Source organism: Myotis nattereri (genome assembly GCF_964212035.1).
Source record: "Myotis nattereri genome assembly, chromosome: 10".
Lineage (NCBI taxonomy): Eukaryota > Metazoa > Chordata > Mammalia > Chiroptera > Vespertilionidae > Myotis > Myotis nattereri.
In genome coordinates this window covers 29,173,271-29,196,077 of record NC_138085.1, presented here as the reverse complement: position 1 = coordinate 29,196,077, position 22,807 = coordinate 29,173,271, and the positions used below count along the sequence as shown (strand labels likewise).

The window sequence follows — 22,807 nt, the reverse complement described above, 5'->3', positions numbered from 1 at the left end:
TTGGGTAAAAAGTGACCACCGCAGCGGCCAACCTGGATTTCAGTGTTTCCCTTCAGATCTAGTTTAGTTATGGTAAAGACAGCTGTCACAGTAACCAACCCGCCCCACCCCCACCCCCCTCCAGCTTTACTTTCTAGGAACTGAATCCAGTTAGATTTCTTTCACAGAAAGGTTCTCCTAGAAGCAGGTTTTGTTTTCAGACAGAGAAGTCAGCAGACCATTAAAACTCTCTCTTTAGGACTAAAGTTTGGTTTCACTCAGTTTGGTTACTACAGTGATTTTTAAACCAGTTTTTACCTTTGGCTGTTTTCCACTGAAAATGCATTAGTGGACTCTTTCTCTCTGAACAGGGTTTTCCCAGGGTTCTCTGTCAGATTATTATACTTTTCTTATGCTTCCAAATACTTTGTAGAAGTTATTTTTTCTTGGGGCATACCAAGAACTCTCAGTGTTAATTAAATTACTAGTATAATTTATAAACTTGAAAACCAAAATCTATAGGGACTTGTAGATGGTAAAGGAAGAAGAGATAACAGTGACATCAAAATCCGTAAGTTGTTAAGATTTGAAAATATCTATGGAGGTCAAGGTTGGGGCATGGAATTATAGTTGATAAATTCCAAATAACCTCTCTCTTGTAGTTTGGTGTCTGCTTTTATGTTCTTTAATTTGTTGTTTACTTTGTTGTCTATTGACTGTAGAAACGAACATGTCTGGATGGATAGGAGTTAGGGCTTTTTAAAGCTTTTTTTTAATATCATAAATTTCACCCTTTTAAAGTATACAATTAACTAGCTTTTAGTATATTCAGAGTTGTACAACCATAACCAGAACATTTTCATTACTCCCCAAAGAAACCTCTTGCTCATTAACAGTCACTCTCCATTCCCCTCTTCCTTAGCCCCTTGGCAACCACGAGTCTACTTCTGTCTGTAGATTTGCCTATTCTGGACAAGTCATATATAGAATCACATAATATGTGGCCTTTTGTATATGGCTTACTTCACTTAATATCATGTTTTCAGGGTTCATCCATGTTGTAGCATATATCAATGCTTTGTTTCTTTTTACGGTTGAACCACATTCCATTGTATGGATATGCTACATTTTGTTTATTCGTTAATCATTTGGATGGTTTCCACTTTTGGCTGTTTTGAATAATGCTTCATGTACAAGTTTGTGTGTGGACATATGTGTTCAGTTATCTTGGGTATATACCTAGGGGTGGAATTCCTGGGTCGTATGGTAACTATGTTTAACTTTCTGAGGAACTGTGAAAGTGTTTCTATAGCAGCTGCATCATTTTACAATCTAGCAATGTATGAAGTTTCTTAAATTCTCTACTTCCTTGCCAACGCTTCTTGTTGTCATCCATCTTTTTCAGTGTAGCTATCCTAGTGGGTCTGAAGTAGTTTCTCATAGTTTTTAAAAAATATATATTTTTTATTGATTTCAGAGAGGAAGGGAGAGGGAGAGAGATAGAAACATCAGTGATTGGAGAGAATCATTGATCATCTGCTTCCTACATGCCCCCCATTGGGGACGGAGCCCCCAATCCAGGCATGTGCCCTAACTAGGAATCGAACCATAATCTCCTGGTTCATAGGATGATGCTCAGTCGCTGAGCCACACTTGCAGGGCTCTCATTATAGTTTTGATTTGCATTTCCCTACTAACTAATGATGTGGAGCATCTTTCCCTGTGCTTATTGGTTATTTGTGCAACTTATTTGAAAAATATTTCTATTCAGATTCTTTGCTCATTTTTAAAATTTGTCTTGTTATTTTTGAGTTGTAAGAGTTATTTACTGGTATATATTCTGGATGTTAAGCTCTTATCTGATATATGATTTGCAAATATTTTCTCCCATTCTGTGGGTTGTCTTCTTGGTATTGTTTGAAACTCAGAAGGTTTTAGTTTTATTGAAGTCCAATTTAATTATTTTTTGCCTGAATTACCACGTTTCCTCAGCATAAATTACGTTGTTAGAAGTAGGAAGCGTCTAATACATACTTTGTGCAATTTTACTTAGAGATAAGGGCAATTTCTATTTTGGCTTCCCCATATTGGATTGGGCACCTTATCTATATATATAAAACCCTAATATGCAAATAGACCAAACGATCGAACAACTGAACAACTGGTTGCTATGACGTGCACTGACCACCAGGGGACGTGCATGGAACATGGCAGGTGTCGGCAGCAGGAGGCAGAGTGTGGGACATGGTGGGCATCGGCCGCGGGGAGTTGGTGGAGCAGGTGAGCAGGGGCGTCAGACCAAGACCGGGTGCCAGTCACTGTCATTGGGGCGAGCCTCTGGTGCTTACTGAAAATTCTTTGCTCCTGCACACCACAGTCCTGCCCAGTGTTTGTACCTGCTGCTGGCACCGGCCCTGCTTGCACCTGCTACCGGTGCTGGAGCCATTGCTCGCACCCGCTGCTGGTGCCGGCCCTAATCGCTCTGTGCTGTCAGCAGGTGTGAGCAGGGCCGGCGCTGTCAGTGCGTGGGAGCAGCAGTGGTGGAGAGGGGCTGCCAGCAGACGGGCCGGGGGCTGGGTGGGAGTGCAGAGGATGGGCTGAGACCCGTCCCTGTGCCCACTGCAGCTTTGTGTCCGACAGTTCCTTTCAAGGTGCATGAATTCGTGCACTGGGCCCCTAGTAGGCACTATATTCTTTTTCAGTGGTTGTCATTGAGTCGGATTTTCTATATTCCAACTTCACAGTCCTTGCAACTTCTTTGGAAAATATTTTGTGCAATTTTACTTAGAGATACGGGCAGAGAAACTCTAGAGAAACTGTTCTTGTTATGTTAACTGATAACATCCACATTGTAAATCCAGTGGCCAGTCCTCAGTCCACCATTTACCTGACATAGCAGTGCACTTAACACAGTTGGTTACTCCCTCTTCATTGATACATTTTCTTCACTTCGCTTTCCCAACACCATGCTTTCTTGATTTTCCTCTTATGTCACAGTTAGTGTTTCAGTAGTCTTTGTTGTTCTTTTTTAAAAAATATTTTTGTTGATTTCAGAGAGGAATGGAGAGGGAGAAAGAGAAACATCAATGATGAGAGAAAATCATCGATCAGCTGCCTCTGTACACACCCTTCTCCCCATTGGGAATTGAGCCTGAAACCTGGGCATGTGCCCTGACCAGGAATCAAACTGTGACCTCCTGGTTCATAGGTTGACGCTCACCCACTGAGCCGTACCGGCCGGGCTTGTTCTTTTTCAGTCCCACTTCATCCTGGTCTCATAAACTTGGAGTTAGTTCCTTGGATTTGCTCCTTTTACTACTTCTTTCTACACTGACTCTCTAGGTAATTTCATTTAGTCACATGCCAGTGATTCACAAATTAGTATATCCAGCCCCCTACCAGGGATAAAGCCCATAACCTGGGCATGTGCCCTGACCAAGAATTGAACTGGCAACGTTTAAGTGTGCCAAATGATGCCCAACAAACTGAACCACACCAGCAAGGGCTATAAAAGTTTTTGGTTTTTTAATAATTTTTTCCAAATAGAGTTGACATGCAATGTTATATTATTTTCAGGAGTATAACATAGTGGTTAGACATTTATATAACTTACGAAGTGATCACCCTGATAAATCTAGTACCCATTTGATACCATACATAGTTATTACAAGATTACTAACTATATTCCCTGGGCTATATTTTACATCTCCATGACTATTTTGTAACTACCAATTTGTACTCCTTAATTCCTCCTTTTCATCCATCCCCTCAACACTCCTTCCATCTAGAAAACATCAAAATGTTCTCTGTATCTGTGAGTTTGCTTCTGTTTTGTTAGCTTACTTTGCTTTTTAGATTCCACATATAAGTGAAATCATCCAGCATTTGTCTTTCTCTGCTTTATTTTACTCAGCACAGTATCCTCTAAATCAGGGGTCCTCAAACTTTTTAAACTGGGGGCCAGTTCACTGTCCCTCAGACCGTTGGAGGGCCGGACTGTAGTTTAAAAAAAACCTGTGAACAAATTCCTATGCACACAGCGGCGGCAAAAACACCCAGCCGGCCAGATAAATGTTTTCCAGCCCGCGGGCCGCAGTTTGAGGACCCCTGCTCTAAATCCATCCATGTTGTTGCAGATGACAAGATTTAACTTTTTTTTTATGGCTGAGTCATATTTCATTGTATATATGCACCTCTTCTTTTTTATCCATTGATCTATTGATGGACACTTAGGTTGTATGCATATCTTGGCTGTTATACATAATGCTGCAATGGACATACGGATGCATATGTCTTTTTGAATTAGTGTTTTAGGTTTCTTCAGATAAGTACTCAGAAGTGGAATTACTGGTCTTTGTTTGTCTCTTGTTATAGCCTGTGTTTTATTTTTTTTTAAATATGTTTTTTTATTGGTGATAGTATTATAGATGTCTCATATTTTCCTTCCCTTTACCTCCTTCCTCCCAGCCCCTATCCACCCCGCCCCGCCCCCCCCCCCAGGTCTTCACTTTATTTATTGCCCGTGTCCATGGGCTATGCACATAAGTATATAAGTTCTTTGGTTTATCTGTTCTCATCTTCCCATCCCCATATCGAGGAATGTCAGTCTGTTTTGTGCCTCTATGCTTCGGGTCTTACTTTGTTGGTCAGTTCATTTTGTTCATTAGATTCCACAAATAAGTAAAAGCCTGTGATATATGTCTTTCTCAGATTGGCTCATTTCACGTAGCATAATATCCTCCAGGCCCACCCATGCTGTCCCAAAGGGTAAGAGATCCCTCTTTTTTACCACTTTATAGTACTCCATTCGTAAATGTCCCACGGCTTTTTTATTCATCTACTGATGGACTGTTTCCAAATTTTAGCTATTGTCAATAACACTGCTATGAACACAGGGGGTGCATATATTTTTCGGATTGGTGTTTTGGAGTTTTTAGTATATATTCCCAGAAGTGGGATTGCTGGGTCAAATGGGAGTTCCACTTTTTTTGAGGAAACTCCATACTGTTTTCCATAGTGGCTGCACCAGTTTGCATTCCCACCAGCAGTGAACCAGTGTTCCCTTTTCTCCACATCCTCGCCAGCACTAGTTGTTTATTGATTTTTTGATGGTAGCTATTCTGACAGGAGTGAGGTGATATCTCATTGTGGTTTTAATTTGCAGTTTTCTGATGATTAGTGACTTTGAGCATTTTTTCATATGTCTCTTGGCCATTTGTATATCTTCTTTGGAAAAATGTCTATTCAGGTCTTCTGCCCATTTTTTAATTGGATTGTTTGTCTTCTTTTTGTTGAGTTGTATGAGTATATATTTTGGAGATTAACCCCTTATCAGATGTATCATTGGCAAATATGTTCTCCCATACAGTGGGCTTCCTTTTCATTTTGATGGTGATTTCTTTTGCTGTGCAGAAGCTTTTTATTTTGATATAGTCCCATTTGTTTATTTTTTTTCTTAGTTTCCTTTGCCCTTGGAGATGTATTGGCAAAAACTCTGCTATGTGAGATGTCTGAGATTTTACTGCCTATGTTTTCTTCTAAGATTTTTATGGTTTCATGTTTTATATTTAAGTCTTTTATCCATTTTAAGTTTATTCTTATGTATGGTGTAAGTTGGTGGTCTAGTTTCATCTTTTTGTATGAGTCTGTCCAATTTTCCCAACAACATTTATTGAAGAGACTGTCTTTGCCCCATTGCATGTACTTGCCTCCTTTGTCAAATATTAATTGACCGTAATGGTGTGGGTCTGTTTCTGGCGTCTTTGTTCTGATCCATTGGTCTATATGCCTGTTCTTGTGCCAGTACGAGGCTGTTTTGGTTATAATGGCTTTGTAGTATAGTTTGATATCCAGTATTGTTCTTTCTCAAGATTGCTGCAGCTGTTCAGGGTCTTTTATGGTTTCATATAAATTTTTGGAGTATTCTAGTTCTGGGAAGTATGCTGTTGGTATTTTAATAGAGATTGCATTGAATCTATAGATTGCTTTGGGTAATATAGACATTTTAATGATGTTACTTCTTTCAATCCATGAACATGGTATACTTTTCTATTTAAAAAAAGTATCTTCCTCAATTTCTTTTTTCAATGCCCTATAGTTTTCCAAGTACAGGTCTTACCTCCTTGATTAAGTTTATTTCAAGGTATCTTATTTGTTGTTGTTGTAATGATAAATGGGATTTTTTTTGTTTGTTTTTAGTTTCTCTTTCTGAGAGTTCATTATTGGTGTATAAAAATGCCGTAGATTTCTGGATGTTGGTTTTGTATCCTGCTACCTTCCTGAATTAATTTATTAAGTCTAGTAGTTTCCTGGTGGTCTTTAGGGTTTTCTATGTACAATATCATGTCATCTGTGAGTAATGACAGTTTTACTTCCTCCTCTCCAATTTGGATGCCTTTTATCTCTTCTTCTTGTCTGATTGCTTTGGCTAAGACTTCCAGTACTATCCTATCTAATAATAGACAAACATAGTAATTGACCATACCTTCGCTACGCCTCCCATTGGCTAATCAGCACGATATGCAAATTAACAGCCAACAAAGATGGCGGCTAATTTGCATACTTCAGGCAGGGCGGGACAGCGCTATCTGCAGGCGTCCCTGTGTGACCCGACCTGGGGCGGCCGGGCGGGGCAGCAGCGATCTGCCGTCCCGCCTGGGCGTCCCGTGTGCCACCCGACCCAGGGCGGTGCCCCAACCCCTGGATCAGCCCTGCTGTGTGCACTACCCGGGGAGGTGGGGCAGGCACCGAGGGATCGGGCCTGCCATCTGCCACCCAGGGAGCGGGCCTAAGCCAGCAGGTGGTTATCTCCCAAGGGGTCCCAGACTGTGAGAGGGCACAAGTGGGGCTGAGGGACACCCACCCTCCCTCCCTCCCCCGTCAGTGCACAAATCTTTGTGCACCGGGCTTCTAGTCTATATATATATAAAAGCCCAAGTGACTGTTCAACCGGTAGCTATGACATGCACTGACCACCAGGGGGAAGATGCTCAATGCACAGGCATGGAAACATGGAGCAGACTGATGAATCTCAGAGTGAAGGGGGGGGGATAGGAAGAGATTAACCGAAGATCTTATATGCATACTAGAGGCCCCGTGCACCAGTAGGGTCCCTTTGCCTGGCCTGTGGGGACCAGGCCAAAACCGGCAGTCTGACATCCCCCGAGGGGTGTCCTGGATTGTGAGAAGGCACAGGCCAGGTCGAGGGACCCCACCGCTAGTGTTGAATAAGAGTGGTGAAAGAGGATATTCTTGTCTTGTTCCTGTTCTTAAAGGAAAATGCTTTTAGTTTTTGCCCATTGAGTATTATGTTGGCTGTAGGTTTGTCATATATTACCCTGTGTTTTACAGTCTGTTTTGTCTGGTATAAGTATTGCTACCACAGCTTTTTTTTTTTTTCTTTCCATTTCCGTTTTCATGAAATATCTCTTTCCATACCTTCTTTCCATACCACATACTTTCAGTCTGTGTCTTTGAATCTGAAGTCTCTTGTAGACAGTTTCATTATCCATTCAGCCATTCTATGTCTTTTAATTGGAGCATTTACTCCATTTACTTTTGAAGTAATTGCTGATAGATATGTAGTTATTGTCCCTTTATTCATATTTTATTAAATATTCTTCTTAAAGACATCCCTTTAACATTTCTTATAATACTGGTTTGGTGGTGATGAACTGGCTTTAGCTTTTTCTTGTCTGAGAATCTCTTTATCTGTCCTTCAATTCTAAATTATAGCTTTGCTGGGTAGAGTAATCTTGGTTGTAGGTCCTTGCTTTTCATCACTTTGAATATTTTGTACCAATCCCTTCTGGCCTGCGAAGTTTCTGTTGAGAAATCATCTGGAAGTCTTATGGAAAAGCAGTTAGTTTTCATATAAGGGAGGCCCCATAAGACTGTCAGATGATTACTCAACACAAAGAAACTAATTGTTTTTCTTCTTGATGCTTTTAAATTCTCTTTGTCTTAACCTTTGGCATTTTAATTATTTATCTTGGTGTGGGCTTCTTTGGTTTCACCTTGTTTGGGACTCACTGTGCTTCCTGGTCTTGTATGTCTATTTCCTTCACCTAAGGAAGTTTTTCATCATTATTTCTTCAAATAGGTTTTCAATTCTTTGCTCTTTCTCTTCTCCTTCTGGTACCCTTAATATGGTACACTTGATGATATCCTAAAGGCACCTTAAACTATCCTCATTTAAAAATTTTTTTTTTGTCTTTTTGCTGTTATGATTGAGTGTTTTCTGGTATCTTATCTTCCAAATCTCTGATTCCATCCTCTGCTGTTGATTCCCTCTAATGCAGTGGTTCTCAACCTGTGGGTCGCGACCCCTTTGGGGGTCGAACGACCCTTTCACAGGGGTCGCCTAAGACCATCCTGCATGTCAGATATTTACATTATGATTCATAACAGTAGCAACATTACAGTTATGAAGTAGCAACGAAAATAATTTTATGGTTGGGTTGCAACATGAGGAACTGTATTTAAAGGGCCAGAAGGTTGAGAACCACTGCTCTAATGTATTCTTTTTTTAAAACATAGTTGTTGTTTTTTTGAAAGAGAGAGAGATAGAGAGATTGAGATTGATTTGCTGTTCTACTCTATGCATTCATTAGTTGATTCTTGTATGTGTCCTGACCAGGGATTGAACTTGCAACCTTGCATATCGTGATGACACTTGAACCAACTGAGCTACTTGTAGGGCTCTACTGTATTCTTCATTTCTAACTGGTTCTTTTTTGTTCGTGTTTTTTTTTTTATCTCCATTTTTATGTTTCTTATATCTTTGTTGAAGTTCTGTTGGAGTCATTGAGCATTCTTATAACAAGTGTTTTGAACTCTGGTAGTTTGTCTCCTTTTTGTTTTGTTCTTTTTCTGGAGTTCTGTTCTGTTCATTCATTTGCGATATGTTTCTTTATCTCTTCATTTAGGCTGCCTCCTTGTGTTTGTTTCTGTCTGTTAGGTAGAGATGCCGTGTCTCTCGGTCTTGATAAAGTGACCTCTGTGGGGCCTGATCGCCTGAGCTGGGTGCTCCCGGAGTGTCCTTGTGTGGGTTGTGTTTGCCCTCTTGTTGTATTTGAGTCTTCTTTGCTGTTGGCACCTCAATGGGGGGGAGGGGGGGAGGAGTTTGACGCTTGGGCTGATTGGTTATGAGGAGCTGTTGTGCAGAGACTGACCCTTCGGAGCAGGGTTTGCTTTATTGAGGCTCTTTGGTTGGTGCATGCTGAGCCTGTCCTTTCAGTGTGTCATTTGGGTGTGGTTGGGTGGTGCTCTAGTGTGGTCTGAAACTGGCCATTGGGTGGGTTGGTATTGGGCTTCTTGGGAGGTGCAGGCCAAGGTCAACTGCTGCCTGTGCCCTTCTAGGGGCCACTTGATATGAGCTACGAAGTGATCTGTAGATGGTGGCCACTTGTGCTGGGCTTGGAGGTTCCTGGGAGAGGCTAAACTGTGAACTGAAGCTGGCTGCCACTAGTGCCAGGTTTGGGGCTGCCCAGAAAGAGGTACAGGGTATGCCAAGGCCCGATGCTACTTGTTTGGGGACCTTTGAGAGATTTTAGGAACGTCTGCAGCATGAGCTAAGACAGGCTGTTTGTATGGAAAAGCCACTGGAAGTGGCTTGGGTGGGTCTGCAAGTTGAGTGGAGCGGGGTTTCTGGGAATCACCAGGGCAGGGTGAACACTTTGCCAGGGTGATGGAGGCTCAGATATGGTGTCTGTCTGCTGCTTGGCTCACAGAGAAGGGCTCAGAAAGAAACAGTGGCCCCTGCCAGCACTTCTGTCTGGGAGAAAACTGCCCCTCCAGCCCTTGCCCTGAAGCCAGACAATTCAGTCCCTCCCTATATGTTCCTTTTGAGCTGCTGCCCCAATGCTGGAGCTCAGAGTGAATGAGTCCGAGTAAGTTTGTCACGGGCCCTTGAAGAGGAGTGCCTGGGACTCCAGCAGCACTCAGCCCTCCATCTCACTCAGCTTCTATCTCCACTGGTTTTTACAGCCAGAAGTTATGGGGACTTCTCTTCCCAGCACTGGAACTATAGACTGGAAGCCTAGTGTGGGGCAGGAACCCCTTGCTCCTCAGGGGGTCCTCTCCAGCTGAGATATCTGTCCTGATTACTCGTAGGTGTTGGACCAGCCAGTTCGGTGTCTATGTGTCGTGTGTCGTCCCCCCCCCCCCCCCCCCCCCCCCGGTCTTGACATGGCTTCTTCTGTATAACCTTAGTTATGGGATTTCTGTTTAGCTAGATTTCAGGTGGTTCTCATTGATGTTTCTGTAATTTAGTTGTAATATTGAAGTGGTTGTGGGAGGAAGTGAGTACAGAGTTTACCTACTCCTCCAGGTTGACTGAAGTAGATAAAGTTTCTTTTGTTTTGGTACACCCTTACCATACAAATGGAGATTTCGTTTATAAATGTAAAATTCCCTTATAAAAGGGTAACTTGCATTCTGTTTTCATAGCTTTTCCTTTGTTATTTCTCAAAGTAATCCATATGCTAAAGAAACATATTTTGGAATGGCATATTTTACTACCCTTCACCTTTAGATAGCCAAATAGCTGATTCTTTCAAGTCTTTGCTCAAATGTCATTTTCTCAGTGAGGCCTGCCATAACCACTCATTTAAAGATTACAATTGCTTAACCCACATATACTCCCATCTTTTACTCTGCTTTCCACACCTCCCACCCCCAGTAGTATGCATAATCTTTTGTCATACTATATAACTGACTTATTTTGTGTACTGTTTATCTTGTCACTAGAAGGTAAGTTTAGGGTGGGGACTTTTGGTGGTTTTGTTTTACTGCCATATCTATCACGTAATGAGTGCTCAACAAAAAATTTTGAATGAATGCACATACTAGGGCTACTGTACTTTTGAGCTTGTTCTTGTTCAAATTTTTGGGCCCCATCCTCCCAGACTTCTTGAATTAGAAACTCTGGAAATGAGGTCCAACTATTTTGTTTTAACTAGGTCTCCAGGTGATTCTGATGCAAATAAATTAAAGTTTAAGAACCACTGCTTTGTAATATCGAGTAGGATTTCAGAAGCCAGGCCTTTTGCATGGCGGTGGTGATATGTAGATATTTGAGGTAATTGACAAATATTTCCGAATTTGGCCTCCCTCCCTCTAAAGCAGTGGTTCTCAACCTTGGCTGCACATTAGAATCATCTGGGAATCTTTTTAAAATCCTGATTTCTGGGCCTCATCCTCCAGAAATTCTGTTTCTTTGTTACTAATGTTGTGGCCCCACCCCATAACCAAGAAACAGAATTTCCGGAGGATGAGGCCCAGAAATCAGGATTTTAAAAAGATTCCCAGGTGATTATAATGTGCAGCCAAGGTTGAGAACCACTGGTCTAGGCAGTGGTCGGCAAACTGCGGCTCGCGAGCCACATGTGGCTCTTTGGCCCCTTGAGTGTGGCTCTTCCACAAAATACCGACTTCTGCACATGGGCCGCGAAGTTTCAATCACACTGTACGTGCACGCCCGCACATGGTATTTTGTGGAAGAGCCACACTCAAGGGGCCAAAGAGCCGCAAGTGACTCTCGAGCCGCAGTTTGCCGACCACTGGGAGGAACCCAGGAGCAATCTTCTAAGAGTCCTCTTGCAGTGGAGTCACACAGGACACATTTAATTCCTCCAGCATCAAATTGTAACGTGTTAAGTGTTTTCTACCAGGGAAGCTCATTAGAGACATTGTACTGAGTGAGGGTGTTTTATTGAGAACTGGTCATGCTCCGCCTACCATACACCAAAATTCTGAACTCTGGAGGAAAGTAGGAGTTTAGAGTAAACCACTTTGTATCATCAGTTTAGGCACAGTGAACCATTCTTTTCAGTTAGTGGTGGGAACCTTCCTGAAGTTCAAGTTCCCAGATGCCAGCCAAGGGTCAACCTTGCAAGCAGGCCTTTCTAAGGAGAGCAGACTCAGCCGTGTCACGTTCACTTATTTGTGCACATCATGATATCCAAAGGAGTTCACTTTTTCTTCTATTTCTTTATATAGAATATAAAACATTTAGACTAAATAATCTCTCTTTAGGAAATTTAGTAACAATCAAAATGTTTTGAGAATGAGTCGAACAGTTTAAGCAGATTGAATAAATGAGCTTATTTATTGAGACATTTTCTGAAAAATGCCCTGGAAATATTATTCCCAGTTTATGCTGACTTCAGTAACTACAAAAGTGGTTTACTTCATGGCAAATTTTTCTTAGGTATTCCATAAAATAAAAAATATTAAGGTAACGTTCTTAGTTTTCACTTGAAAAATATTATCACGATGTAGCCCTCTGCTCCAAAGCAGACACTGAATTTTCTTCACTTCCATTTTTAGTCTGAAGGGCCTGTTTGAAACGTGCCATCTTTGGGTTTGTTCTTGTAACCAACCTTTTCCCCCTCTTTTTTTTTTTTTTTTTTTGTAGGCCAAGATGCTGAGTTGTCAGGGACACTTTCACTTGTATTGACACAGTGCTGTAAAAGGATAAAGGATACTGTTCAAAAATTGGCCTCAGACCACAAAGACATCCACAGCAGTGTTTCCCGGGTTGGAAAAGCCATTGATAAGGTATGGTGTTGAAGGGAGTGTTTGGTATTGTTAAGCATCATCCTTCATCTCCTGTCACTGCTTTGATAACATTAACTTTCTCAAATTATTCTATGATGTTCCTTTCATTCCTGCTTTTAATAACTTTTGCAGATGGTTTTTTTTTTACTATGATATTCTTAATTCCCTGTTGCTATTATTTGAAAATAAAAAATAAAAACAAACCAAAAAACACCTCTTCTTACAGCCTTGTTATTTATCCATTTCTTATATGAATACAGCAAATAAAATTTAAGAAATGTTTAACCTCCTATGAAGGAGTTTGTTTACAGAAGTAACTTTTCCTACTTCCTGAGTAATTTCCTGGCTATGATTCTGTCTGTGTTATGGGATGATTAAGAAAACACCCTGTGGCCTGGCCAGTGTGGGTCAGTGGTTGATCGTCGACCCATGAACCAAGAGGTCACCGGTTTCGTTCCAGGTTGGAGCACATGCCCAGGTTGTGGGCTCCATACCCAGTGGGGGGCATGCAGGAGGCAGCCAGTTGATGTTTCTCTCTCATTGGTGTTTCTAACTCCCTTTCTCTCTAAAATCAATAAAACATATTTTTAAAAAGAGGAAACAACCGTTGTATTCACCTCCTCTGTACCATCCTAACTCATGTCTTTCTGTGTGCATGCTAATTGCCTTTCCTCAGGTTGCTTTATGTGTGAATAGCCAGCAAGGCCCGTCACTTGTGTTGGGTGATTTTTCTTGTAGCATCTCTTCAATCTTTGACTTCGTGGCTTACTGATAAGCAATATCATTTCTAGCACTGGGCCAGTGCTAGAGCTCATAGTCCTAGTGGGCCCTACGGTGTGATACTTCTGACCACTCAGCCACTGGGAAGTTTGTGACTGGTAATGGACATTTTTGTTCACACATTGCAAAATTCTGGGACAGCTGGAAGAACTTTTGGGGAGAACTCTTTGTAGCAAAGTCATTTTGTAACCAGTCCTGTGAGTTGCTTAGTCTGTACACAAGAGCAATACCTGTTATGTAGATATAAACTCATGGAATCCAGAGAATGGCTCTAACTCATGGATAAACCTGTTAGAAATTTTCCTATGTAACAGTAGTATTGAAGGCTAAACTTGAGGCAGCCTAAGTCAGAACTGTATGCTTCTAAGGAGACATCATTAACTGGTAGGTGCAGTATGTCAGGACCATGAGTAGCAGGGGCTCTGGGAACTCTTTGGGTAGCTGTGACCTACAGAAGTGTTAGTGACATTTCATAGTGCCGAGGGCTTCAACTCAGCAAAAGAAGTCAGAGAAGTGGTGTTGGTGGCAGCAGCCCCATTTCTGGATCAGTGATGGCTGTTGCCAGCAAAGGGTGGGAAAGCTGTGCCTATTTTCCGATAGAGCTTTGAGGCTGGAATGCCTATTTGGTGACTCTGAGGGAGTGAACACAGCTTGGGAGCAGGCTTTGGCTCAGACCTTCTGGGGCAATGGCATTGCAAGTCTTCAGTTATTACTTGCAGTGATTATTGCTGTGTGTTAGCCCAAGGACTTACTTGAATGGTGGTGAGGCACCTAGAGAAAACCCTCCGTTTCTCTAGGGCAGCCGTGGGCAAACTACGGCCAGCGGGCTGGATCCTGCCGTTTGAAATGAATAAAACTATTGAAAAAAAAGACCTTACTCTTTTATGTAATGATGTTTACTTTGAATTTATATTAGTTCACACAAACACTCCATCCATGCTTTTGTTCTGGCCCTCCGGTCCAGTTTAAGAACCCATTGTGGCCCTCGAGTCAAAAAGTTTGCCCACCCCTGCTCTAGGGTGAAGTAACCTGGAAGCCTCAGATTTCAGTGGCTGCCAGTGACCAAGGCATTCTAGTGACTTTGATAGTTCAACCCCTGTGAGGTGGTCAAGATTTGTTTGACCACCATGTTGCCTGCAGAAGATGATTGGAGTGAAAAGAGCTGAAGCTCCCAAAGCAGCCAGTCAGAAAAAGTATCTGAGAAGAGATCACAGATTGTGGGAGTAGGCGGGGCAGTCTCAGCAACCGCCTCCCGTGTGTTGACTGCCGCCTCCCAGGGTCAGGAGCATTTGGGCAGAGTCACCAGCCTAGCATTCTAGCACTGGTTTCTCCATTTCCTAGTGTGTGTCTGTTGTCTGGTCCTAATTGTCATCTGGACCCTCTTTTACTCTTGTCCCCCCTACTGGCAATTTGCTGAGCATGCCTGCCACCTGATCTAGCAAATCTTTACACATATTCATAGGGTTGTCAGATATTTTGGCCCATCTTTGAGACAAAGCATTTAAATATATTTGGTGCTGGAATTGCAGTACCTCTTTGAGAATGGATACCGAGGGAACACGTAGTGAGTAATCTAAATTCTGGCTTTTTGTGTGGGGATGGGTTTGAAGTGAATGTTCCTAATTATATACTTCTAATTTACTCATTTCTCTTTTGAGGACATTTTTTTTTTCATGTACTTGGAAGTTGCAAGGACCTTTTCAAGTAATTTTTCATTTTGGTAGTTTTATGTTCTTGTGAAAGTAGTTTAATTTCTAGGTGACCTAGATTCTCCTGATCCATTATATGAAACTATGTTACTAAGTTGATACTGATCAGTATTTAGTGAATTATAGTCTTAGCGTGTGTGTGCGCGCGCACACACACACACACACACACACAGACCCCTGGATCTCTTAGCCCAGTTCTCTAGCATCTTCTAATCTAGTGCATTCTTTCTTTCTCTCTCTCTCTCTCTCTCTTTCTCTCTCTCTTTTTTTTTGCATCTACTTGGCCTCAGCTGTGGAGGAAGCTATTACCCCCTAGAACAACATAGACATTGTGCACGAGCTTCTCACATAGACGAGGAATTCTGTGTAGGCTGTTGTCATATGAAACACCATTGACTTGTAAGGTTTTTTTTTTTTCTTTGGTTTTGACCTAGTCAGTTTGTATAAGCTTTCAGGGCCACCTGTTATAAAGGCTTGGTAGACTTATGTGGATGGGTGGTGAGAACAGGATGAAGCTGAAGCCATTGTGACACAAACCTTTAAAAACCACAACAAACAGACTTGAGTAATAAGCTGGAATGTTGTTCAGCAGCCTGTGAGCACCATGGACACTTGTTCCCACCCTCCCAAGAGGAGGCAATCAAAGAAACTGTGACTCCTTTGTGAGCTGGCTGGTTCTGAGTGAGGAACTTCAGTAAATTTGCTAAATGATGTTTGTTCCTTTAGTGTTTTAATGCTTCTTGTGTTTTAAAATTCTCTAGTTATCACTTCTCTGAAAATGTAAGCAGAAAAGAAGTTTGTGGTATTAACCAAGGTGTTTTATGGCTTTTTATTATAAACATAAAATTTGAAGATTTCTGCTTTAATGTGTTGACTATTTTCAGATGTCCAAAGTATTGCAATCACTGTTTAAAACATAATATCAGCTATTGAGTTCTGTGGCAAATATGTTTTTAATCCTCACTCAAGGATAGTTTCCCATTGATTTTTAGAGGGAGTGGAGAGGAGGGAGGAGGGGGGAGGGAGGGAGGGAGGGAGAGAGAGGGAGAGAGAGAGAGAGAGAGAGAGAGAGAGAGAGAGAGAGAGAGAGATTGGTTACTTCCTGCACATGCCCCAACCCGGGTTAGGGAATCAAGCCTGCAACCGAGGTATGTGACCTTGACCAAGAATTGAACCCATGACCCTTTGGTCCGTGAGCTGATTCTGTAACCACTGAGCATACTGGCCAGAGCCTGTGGCAGTTTTTTTGGTAAAAACAAATCATTTGTTAGTCTATTTTTAATTTTCTCCCCCATTTTAAGAAAATGTAGGACCCTCTCCTGTTTAGGGCATTTTATTTTTATTGTTTAATCCTTACCTGAGGATATTTTTTCAATTGATCATTTTTTAGAGAGTGAAAGGGAGGGGAGGTAGAGGAGGGGGAAGAGGGAGAAACATTGATGTGAGAGAGACACATCAGTTGGTTGTTTCCCACACTCACCGCTTGCCTTTGGCACATACCCCAACCCAGGCCAGGGATTGATCCTGCAACCAAGGTTAGGGAATTAGGAAATTAGGCCATTGCAGGGTTGGTAATGTTTTAAGGGAGAAAAGAATGGTTAAATATATTTTTAAAACCACATTGCCCTAACTCAGTGGTTCTCAACCTTGGCTGCACATTAGAATCACCTGGGAATCTTTTTAAAATCCTGATTTCTGGGCCTCATCCTCCGGAAATTCTGTTTCTTTGTTACTAATGTTGTGGCCTCACCCCATAAGAAAGAAACAGAATTTCCAGAGGATGAGGCCCAGAAATCAGGATTTTAAAAAGATTCCCTTGCCAAAACCGGTTTGGCTCAGTGGATAGAGCGTCGGCCTGCGGACTGAAAGGTCCCAGGTTCGATTCCGGTCAAGGGCATGTACCTGGGTTGCGGGCATATCCCCAGTAGGAGGTGTGCAGGAGGCAGCTGATCGATGTTTCTCTCTCATCGATGTTTCTAAGTCTCTATCTCTCTCCTTTCCTCTCTATAAAACATCAATAAAATATATTTTTAAAAAAAAAAGATTCCCAGGTGATTCTAATGTGCAGCCAAGGTTGAGAACCACTGCTCTAACTGATCTTCTGCCACTAGATGGAGCACCTACACTGGTAAGGCAAATGCTGACTCATAAAAAGCAAATGGAGTAATGCTATAAAACGTAAAATATAGAATATTTTAAGGTAGTTCTGGTGAGCAGTTTATGTAGAACTGCCTTTTATGTAGGTATGGTTGGGGTATGGGAGGAGAAAAAAGGTACCAGTGGGAGATAATGTCTTGAGTTTAGCCTTAAATAGTAGTTTAGGTAGACTATGTGGGTGGGGTCAGATGTGTACTAGCTCTAAAGTTTTGTTATTAATGTAATGGATAAATCCTAATGTAGAGAGATGTTACTATTAATGAAGGGAAAAGGAAATAAAAATGATAGAACATTGACTCTGCTTAAGAAGAAAAATTGCTGATTTCTGAAATATAGACAGATACTTTGATACATATTTTGGGTGGAATTTTTAGAATTATTGAAAAGGAATAATTAACAAAGTCATCAAGAGACAACAGTGATTAAAAAGCCAACATGTTCCCTGAAAATAAAACAAAACATCCAACTAAATCCCCTCCCTCTCCCCTCAGAATTAGTAGCTAGTAATTCAAGAAAATAAAGTAGACAATGTGTCTAAATTTTTGCAAGGCCACAGTTGTTGCTCGGCCACAGTTATTTGTTGCAAGGTGGGCTTCTCAGGGTCTTTCCCTGGTATCTTTCTTAGTAGAGCTCTTGCAGAAAGGAGGGCTGGAATGTGTGAGCCTTGGAGTGATTAGTAGCCCTGGGGAGAATCTGAGAGACCCTAGTTAACAGAGCCTTTCTTTAAACCTGGCTTGATTGGGCAAAAGAGATTTCTCTTTGTAGCAACCAAGACTCCTGACTCCACTTGTATTGGGCTTCAGTGTCTGTGAAACAGTATTGGTTTTGCCTTTTTCAGTTCTAAGAGCATTCTCAAAAGAGAAGATGAGTTCTGCTTTCTCTGCTGTCTGTCACACTACATCATTAGCTCTAAGCTATGGGCCTGTATTATTCTTACTACTACTGCTCTGAGCAGAATGAAATGGCATTATTTAGTTGACAATGGTAATTATTTGTTGAATTATATAGTCCAGTCCTCAGAGGAAAGCCTGGACCTCTGCAATCAGATCCGAGGATCCTGCTAGACCTGGAGGTGGTACAGACCCATTTTTGCCTGAGGCTATAAAATGGAATGGCTGGTGTGGTTTAGCATCCAAGTCAGGTTGGGTTGAGAGGGGAAAAGGACCTTCCACCTATTAAGCTGTGTCAACTAATCCAGCCTGTAATTGTATTCAAGTGATTTTAATAGATTAATGAATTTATTATTAATGCCTTTGTTAATATGCTTTTGTATTTTTGTTTTTATTTATGTTTTTTTAAAATGAATATTCTTTTAAATGTAGAATAGAAGATTTGGTGGCAAGCCCTGCCTCTCAGATTCAGTTACTGTAATTGGAGGCTTACAGTGGGATAGGTCCTGGTAGAGTTTCATGTTCCTTATTTAATTTAGTCTTTACCAAGGCTTTGTAAGGGAGGGATTATTGTCTGCAGATATAGATGTGAAAACTAAGACTGATTCAGTAGCCTGCCTGAGATCACAGAACTAAAAAGCAAATGGAAGCAACTGGGATGAAAACCCAGATTTTAAGATTTTGAGCTTTTCTGAATTTGAATTTCTTGAGGGAATTAATCCCCGGTGAGCTGAATTTCTCTCCTGTGCATCTAAATGGTAAGAGGTATGTGCCATTTTTGGGAAAATTAGTAAAATAGTCACTCGGATTTCTGTAGTTTGCTCAGATAGAAGCAGCTCACCAGAACGGAAAGGTATCTACACTAATAAAAGAGAAACATGGTAATTGACATATGACCGCTACCCTTTTCATTGGCTAATCAGCGAGATATGCAAATTAACTGTCAGCCAAGATGGCGGCCGACAGCCAGGCAGCTTGAAACTAACATGAGGCTTGCTTGCCTCAGTGACGGAGGAAACCAACGTTCTCCGCCTTCGGCTGCAGGCCTCTGAGCCTGCTGTTTCAAACATTGTAACAAATACCTCCGGACTTCAGCCAGCAGGATGGCAACATTGTAAGCAAAGGCCAGAAACCTAAGAGCTGGAGCCAAGCCTCAAAGCTAAAGCTGGCCCAGAATAAAAAAAAAAAAGAAAGAAAAAAAGGAGCGGTTGGGAGCTTCAGTCACCTGCAGCCTGAAAACAGCCCTCAGCCCCTCACCCAGACTGGCCAGGCACCCCAGTGGGGACCCCTACCCTGAAGGGTGTGTGACCAGCTGCAAACAGCCATCATCCCCTCACCCAGGCTGGCCAGGCACCCCAGTGGGGACCCCCACCCTGATCCAGGACACCCTTCAGGGCAAACCAGCTGGCCCCCACCCGTGCATCAGGCCTCTATCCTATATAGTAAAAGGGTAATATGCCTCCCAGCACCGGGATCAGCGGAGCCATGAGGCCTCCCGGCACCGGGATCAGCATGACAGGGGGCAGTGCCCAAACCCCCTGATTGCCCTGCAGCTCTGTTCGTGACAGGGGAAGGCGCCCCAACCCCCTGATCAGCCCTGCTCTGTGCCTGATAGGGGAGAGCTCCCCAACACCCCCCCCCCCACGGGCCCTGCTCTGTGTGTGACGGGGTAGAGCCATAACCTCCCCATCGGCCCTGCCCTGAGTGTGAGAGTGGCGGTGCCCCAACCCCCTGATCGACCCTGCTCTGTGGGTGATAGAGGGCGGTGCCCCACCCCCTGATTGGCCCTGCTCTGTGCGTGACTGGGTACAGAGCCCCAACCCTCCTGATGGGCCCTGCTCTGTGAGTGACAGGGGGCAGCGCCCCAACGCCCTGATTGGCCCTGCTCTGTGCGTGACAGGGTACAGAGCCTCAACCCCCCTGATGGGCCCTGCTCTGTGTGTGACGGAGGCAGCGCCCCAACCCCCTGATTGGCCCTGCTCTGTGCATGACAGGGTACAGAGCCCCAACCCCCCTGATGGGCCGTGCTCTGTGAGTGACAGGGGGCAGTGCCCCAACCCCCTGATTGGCCCTGCTCTGTGCGTGACGGGGTGGCGCCGCAACCTCCCCATCGACCCTGCCTTGAGTGTGACGGGACGGTGCCCCAACCCCCCAATCGGCCCTACCCTGAGCGTGACTGAGGGTGGCATCACAACCTCCCAATCTCCCTGCTCTGTGCATGACAGGGGGCGGCACCCCAACTCCCCAATCGGCCCTGCTCTGAGCCCGACCAGGGGCTGCACCTAGGGATTGGGCCTGCCCTCTGCCACCCGGGTGCAGGCCTAAGCCAGCAGGTCGTTATCTCCCGAGGGGTCCCAGACTGCGAGAGGGCACAGGCCGGGCTGAGGGACCCCCAATCCCCCCCGAGTGCACAAATTTTTGTGCACCGGGCCTCTAGTCCTATATAATAAAAGTATAATATGCAAATCAACTGCACAGTGGTGGAACAACCGGTCATTGTGCTCCCACAGGGGGAGCGCCGCTCAGCCAGAAGCCAGGCTCACACCTGGCAAGTGCAGTGGCAGTGACAGCGGCCTCTCCCGTTTCTGTGGCAATGCTAAGGATATTCGACTCAGTCAGACACCCCCTGTGAGAGCTCCTGGATTGTGAGAGGGTGCAGGTTGGGCTAAGGGACACCACCCTCTGCTCCCCCCCACCCCCACACCACCACCACCACCACCACCACCACCACCACCACCACCACTACCCACCCACTCCCCCACCCCTATACCCCCCTCCACCATCCCCTCCCCGAGTGCATAAATTTTGTGCACTGGGCCTCCAGTATAAAATAATATGCGAAATAATTGTGAGAAGATAGGATGCAAGTGTGACAGATGGTTACATTATGAAGGATTTTAAGGATCTTAAGGCCCAGCAGAGTAGTTAGTTATATCTCTGACCATGCCCCGTTCCTCCTCTTGGTTTACAAAGTAAACACTTAGCAGTTTGGCTTTATCTCCCCTCCCCACCCCCTTTTCTTGATCTGGCAAAACCTGCTTTTAACTTTGAAAACCAAATAGAGATATGAATATAATACAGTGGAGGAATGGAATGTCTAAAAAGGTATCGTCTACATCTAAAATGTATTTATAAATGCTGATCATGATACACTACAAAATATATTTTCTAGTGCATAGTCTGCAAAGCACTGCTGTTTGTCTATGCCTAAATATGGATTATTTCATCATAAGGCATGTGCCTCATCATTAGCTTTTCTGGGCTTGCTAACTTTTTGAATCAATTGGCAATTTTGTCCTTATGTATGAGTTCCTATTTCTTAGATTCTCAGGTACACTTGGTTTTATCAGCTTTTAAAAAATTTTAAATTAATCACATGGATATTAAATGGTATCTAGTATTAATTTGTGTTTCCATCATCTTTTTTTTTCTTTTTCAAAAAATATACTTTTATTGATTTTAGAGAGAGAGGAAGGGAGAGGCATATAGAGATAGAAACACTGATGAGAGAGAAACACATCAATTGTGCCTCCTGCATGACTCATTCTGGGGATCAAGCCCATAGCCCACTGTGTGCCCTGACTGGGAATTGAACTGGTAACCTCTTGGTTCATGGGTCCATGCTCAACCAATGAATCAAGCTGCTGAATTCCTTCATCATCTTTTGAGCATCTTTTTCTATATTTGATTGTTAGAATTTACTCCTTTGGTGAGTTTCTTGCTTATTTTCTGCCCACTTTTTTAATATTAGGTTGTTGGTCTTTAATTTTAATTGGTAGGAATTTATGATGAAAAAACAACTTTTGGAGACTAATCTTTTGTGGGTTATATGTGAAGTAGATGTTATTTCAAACTGAGTGGAACTAGAATACAGATCTTTTTGTTCTGTTAATTATTCTGTGTGATATTACCTCTCACTCCTAAACCAGAATAACTGGATGCCTAGAAGGGAAATTGATTCCTGGTAGGTGCAACAGCAGCCCAACAAGTTTTCTTCAAAAGTAGATGGGGCAGTTTAAAAAATTACAGTATTAAAGAATTGGCACTTATGTTTAAAGCAAATACTGGCCTCGCCGGTCGACCTATGAACCAGGAGGTCGCAGTTCAATTCCTGCTCAGGACACATGCCCAGGTTGCAGGCTCGATCCCCAGCGTGTGGTGTGCAGGAGGCTGATCAATGATTCTCTCTCATCATTGATGTTTCTCTTTCCCTTCCTCTCTGAAATCAATAAAAATATTTTTAAAAAAAACCCACAAAGACAAACAAAAAAACTCCCAAATACTGGATTTTGTCCTGTACTGTTATCATTGTGCTCAATGATTCTAATTTCATACAGTGTATTTCAGAAATGGATTAGTTTGGGATAGTGAACAAAAAAGCCAGTCATTAAAGTCTACCCAGTTTGTAAGCGTGCTCATGTTATAGCTAAAGCAATAGGATGGCCTGTTTAGGCAGTTTGATAAATTTACCCCTCCTCTGCTTCAGCTTCCAGATTTTAAAACTTTTAATTCATCAAAAATGTGAATGACTTGTCCTTGCTGGGTGGCTTTTTGGTTGGAGCATAGTCTTGTGCACCGAAAGGTTGTGGGTCGGGATGTGTACAGGAGGCAACTGATGGATGTTTCTCTCCTATGGATCTCTCTCTCTCTCTCTCTCTCTCTCTCTCTCTCTCTCTCTCTCTCTCTCTCTCCCTCCCTCCCTCCCTCCCTCCCTCCCTCCCTCCTTCCTTC

The 22,807-nt window shown here is 42.9% G+C and overlaps 1 protein-coding gene across 1 annotated transcript in view; it reads left to right on the top strand.

Annotated features, from left to right (window-relative positions):
- RMND5A (required for meiotic nuclear division 5 homolog A) overlaps positions 1-22,807 on the top strand; it is a 65,039-nt gene that overhangs the window by 14,241 nt on the left and 27,991 nt on the right. The window contains exon 2 of the mRNA XM_081101134.1: positions 12,398-12,540. Within this exon, the coding sequence (XP_080957260.1) occupies positions 12,398-12,540 (143 nt within the window). The remainder of the gene's footprint in view (positions 1-12,397; positions 12,541-22,807) is intronic.